The sequence below is a fragment of the Fusarium coffeatum genome (genome assembly GCF_003316985.1).
Source record: "Fusarium coffeatum strain FIESC_28 chromosome Unknown BRIP53273_contig_137, whole genome shotgun sequence".
Lineage (NCBI taxonomy): Eukaryota > Fungi > Ascomycota > Sordariomycetes > Hypocreales > Nectriaceae > Fusarium > Fusarium coffeatum.
Window position 1 is genome coordinate 8390 of NW_022157930.1, and position 3562 is coordinate 11951.

A 3562-nucleotide genomic window follows, 5' to 3' on the forward strand; every position below is an offset into this window, starting at 1 on the left:
TGCAAGAGGGTTACTGACCGCCCGTCGCCCAACATGAACCTCGTGGTTCTGACCGTTAGAACATTCGCCTACTGTATTGAACACGACATCGTACCATATCACTCCACCGCGAGTTGGCTACGGTGCGCTTCCTTCAATAAGCCTGGCTTCGATCTCTGTAATGCACAAATGGCGTGCCTTCCCATGCTTGAGACGGCCATCACCCATGTGCCCTGGTCCCAGTATTATACGTAAGTTAGGTAGGATCATGCAGGTACAGGACCCCTCTAATTGGGGTTCGGTTCTACACAGCCCGAGTTAGCTCAGGTTGTTCAGCTATCCTATGTCTTCGGTCCGCAGTCTTTACCTTTTCATTTTTAAGCATTCGCCACTGTCTACGTACTCACTTGTTTCCTCGTCCCGTCCGTCACTCCACAGCACCTCCACTTCTAAATCATGAAGTATTAACTCCATATTGGATGTTGAAGGATACCAGGGGATACAGCGAGGTTCCTAGATATCATAGATACCATAGTCAGAAACTAAGTGCTGCCTGGTTTGAGCTATATGTTTAAGGCAGTCATCACGTTATCAGAACGATTGTCCGTAGGGAGCAGAAGGGACAAAGCAATTCAGTTACTTCATGGTGTTTAGGCAAGTCAACTATCGAGAGCATGAGATAAAATAATTTGGTTATTTTATGGGGATTTAGACCGGCTCTTGGGCTATTCATATATTTATGTATTCATTCGCTAAGCCTATGTATGTATTTAGTTCAAGCCTTTGTTATCGACCTTTGCCTGTTCCTTGATCTCGTTTCCCCAACAGATTGGCATCACATATCAGACTATCTCTCGTCTCGGTCCCATGTGTGCGTATTGCTAGCACGGCTTTGAAAATGTCGAGTTCGGATTTCGCCGCTATGGGTTTTGTTGGTCCATCTATACGACTGTCAGCCATCTCTATTCAGCTGCAACAATTGAACTTTCTTCTTCCTCCTCTTTTCGACTTTCAGCTGAACCATTATCCTCGGCAGTGTCAACAGTAAATTTGATTTCTTCCAAGCAGGGTGAAACCCAATGGGTGACAGCCAGTAGAGATTGCCCATAGCAACTGTATCAAGAAGAAAAGAAGGAGGAAGGAAGAAGGAGAAGGAAGAAAAAGAAGAATACTGTACTCACATCTTTACATACCCGTCGTCTCCGCAAGAGGCTATGACATACGGATCGACAGGATTCCAGGCAACAGAATTACAACGATCAAGGTGCCCATGCAGTCGTTCTACCGCTGCACCAGTATTTTTGTGCCATATCAAGATATTCCCATCCTCGCTGCCACTCAAAACGAAACTTTCGTTAGCACCGCCAAAGGAGCTTCGTATCATGTAAGCGCCACCTGTGTGCCCAAAGAATTTCTGCACAGAATTACGTGTCATTAGATCGATGAGTTGAGCCTCATCGTCAGATTTGTTAATGAGCAGATGTCGCGAGTCTTGGCTGATGCTGACAGACGTTGGCCGCTCATTCAGCTCCATATCAAACTCCAACTCCCGTGTAGCGGCGTTGTAAACATGAATCTTTCTTTCGTTGTCAAGAGCCACGAGCCATCGGCCATCAGGCGACCCGCACAGGTCTTCAACACGGTGCTTCTTGCCCCAGTCGTGTTCCTCATTAGTATGTAGGTTTATGGTGCGCAAGCTGTAAGTAGGATCCAATGTACCGAGAATCAATGAGCGATTATCGTGAGCCCAGACAGCACCGCTGACAGGCTCTGTGAACCTGTTGAACTGTCTGATCAAATGCCCGTCCTAGTTCATAATGTCAGCACGCTCACAGCCGTCACAACCCATAGCAAGTGATGACTCACATTGGTGGACCATAGCCTTGCATAACCGTCTCTGGCGCAGCATAAGATCATGGAATCATCAGGGCTGAACGAGATGTTACCGACGCCGTCTTCGTGATCATCAAGAATCTCCGCCACGGAGAATGTGCGTGTTTCCCATATCACAACTTGCCTACCGCTGCCACAAGCAGCTAGCTTCGAGCCATCATTGGAGAACTTTACCTGCCAAATCTCGCCAATCGTGTCGCGAAGCTCCAGTGCCACCTCCGTTGGGAACCATCTCCTGTCGCAAGAGTGGTCTGAATAAAGCGACGGCGATAGTGCTTGAGTGTGGTATAAACAATGGTCTATCTGACTCTGCTTAACTTGCTCAAGAAGAACTGCAAGGCGATTCTCGGGGAGCATTACCGAAGGCGATATGCATTCTTGCTGTGTCAGAGCTAAATCATGCGGTATTGTTTGGGGAATGCTTACTCGATAACTCGGAGAGCAACAGCTTTCGAGACTGGCCGTTTGCGCCATCCCAATCCGCCTTTGCCATGAGGTCGTCAACAGAACGACACATTAAGAGACTTGATAAGAAATGCAGTTTCGCTATGTCGTGAGAAACGGGTGTCAGCTCACTTCGGAGAACGACTAGAGCCCTGCTGGTGTCCTTCTGCTCTAGAAGCTCCAGAAACTTTTGTTGTCTTAGCCAGAATCTGATGGCATTACGGTCTGCACTTGGCGCCAGAACAAGCCCGTTCCCTTGGCTTTCGGCCTCGAACGACGCCCCAGCAAGCAACTCTTCGGCCTTGGACCATAAACCGTTAAGCACGGCCGATCTGAAGCCAGCTACAGTAGGACTTTCTAATTCGCAGCCGCTCTCGTGGCTTACGTTGTCCGCTGCTGTTTGATAACCCATATCTGACAGTGCTTGTATCAACAGCCGAGTGACCTCCTCGCGGTTGTGACCGAAGTATTTGGAAGGCATGCCATTATCTTTCGTGGTTGTGCTGTTATTGTCGCGAGTCGCTGAACCATTTACGGCAGTTTTGTGACCATTGGTGACCCCCATAGATGATGGTCCAGTCGAGCCATTAGAGACGCCCAGAGGAGCCCCATTATGGGGATCGGGGATGTCGCTCCCGCCCATCGTGTCGTTCGCTCTCCGTCGTTTGGTGGGCGGCTCGCCAAGGTCGTCGCCTGGCGCTTGAGAACTATCGGTCTGGGGGTCGAGGGGGCCGTCAGAAGCTGGGGAGCGTTGACGTCGTCCGAGTGTCTGACTCTGACCCGGAAGTCGTGCAAGGTAGGCAGCCGAATTATCTATATTCGCGGTGCCAGTCCAAGCTTGATTCCGGTTCTGTTGATGGTTTGAGCGAGGGTTGGAGCTTTGAGTCGAGCGGGCGGCGGAGGAATGATTGATGTTGGTTGTGCTAAGGTTAGAAGTCGGAGTAGGAGTAGGAGAATGAGGAGGATGTGGCATGTGACGGGGCAATGCGTTTCTAAGGCGATGAGAGGAAGGTACCAGAGGAACTTATTATGTCTTTCAAGGTAGGTAGGTACTAACTTATTTGATGAGGAACGTAGGTGTTGTTGATGTGTTGTGGTTAAAGTAGAAGCGTCTGTGCAGGTAAGGTACTCCCCGTTCTGTCTGTTGTTTCGTTAGACGGGCAGGCAGACAGCCCGGTGGAAGGTAAGCTACAGGTACGTAGGTGTAGGATCAGGATATCATAAGAATTAACCGTCAACGGCGTGG

The 3562-nt window shown here is 49.4% G+C and overlaps 1 protein-coding gene across 1 annotated transcript; it reads right to left on the reverse strand.

The window, feature by feature from the left end:
- Nucleotides 1-826: 826 nt before the first annotated feature.
- Nucleotides 827-3289, reverse strand: FIESC28_06374 (uncharacterized protein; the record flags this gene model as incomplete). The annotated part of the gene is made up of 4 exons (XM_031160518.1): nucleotides 827-920; nucleotides 1173-1786; nucleotides 1846-2249; nucleotides 2299-3289. 4 exons carry the CDS (start codon nucleotides 3287-3289, stop codon nucleotides 827-829), a joined length of 2103 nt encoding a protein of 700 aa, XP_031015379.1.
- Between the last annotated feature and the right edge of the window lie 273 nt (nucleotides 3290-3562).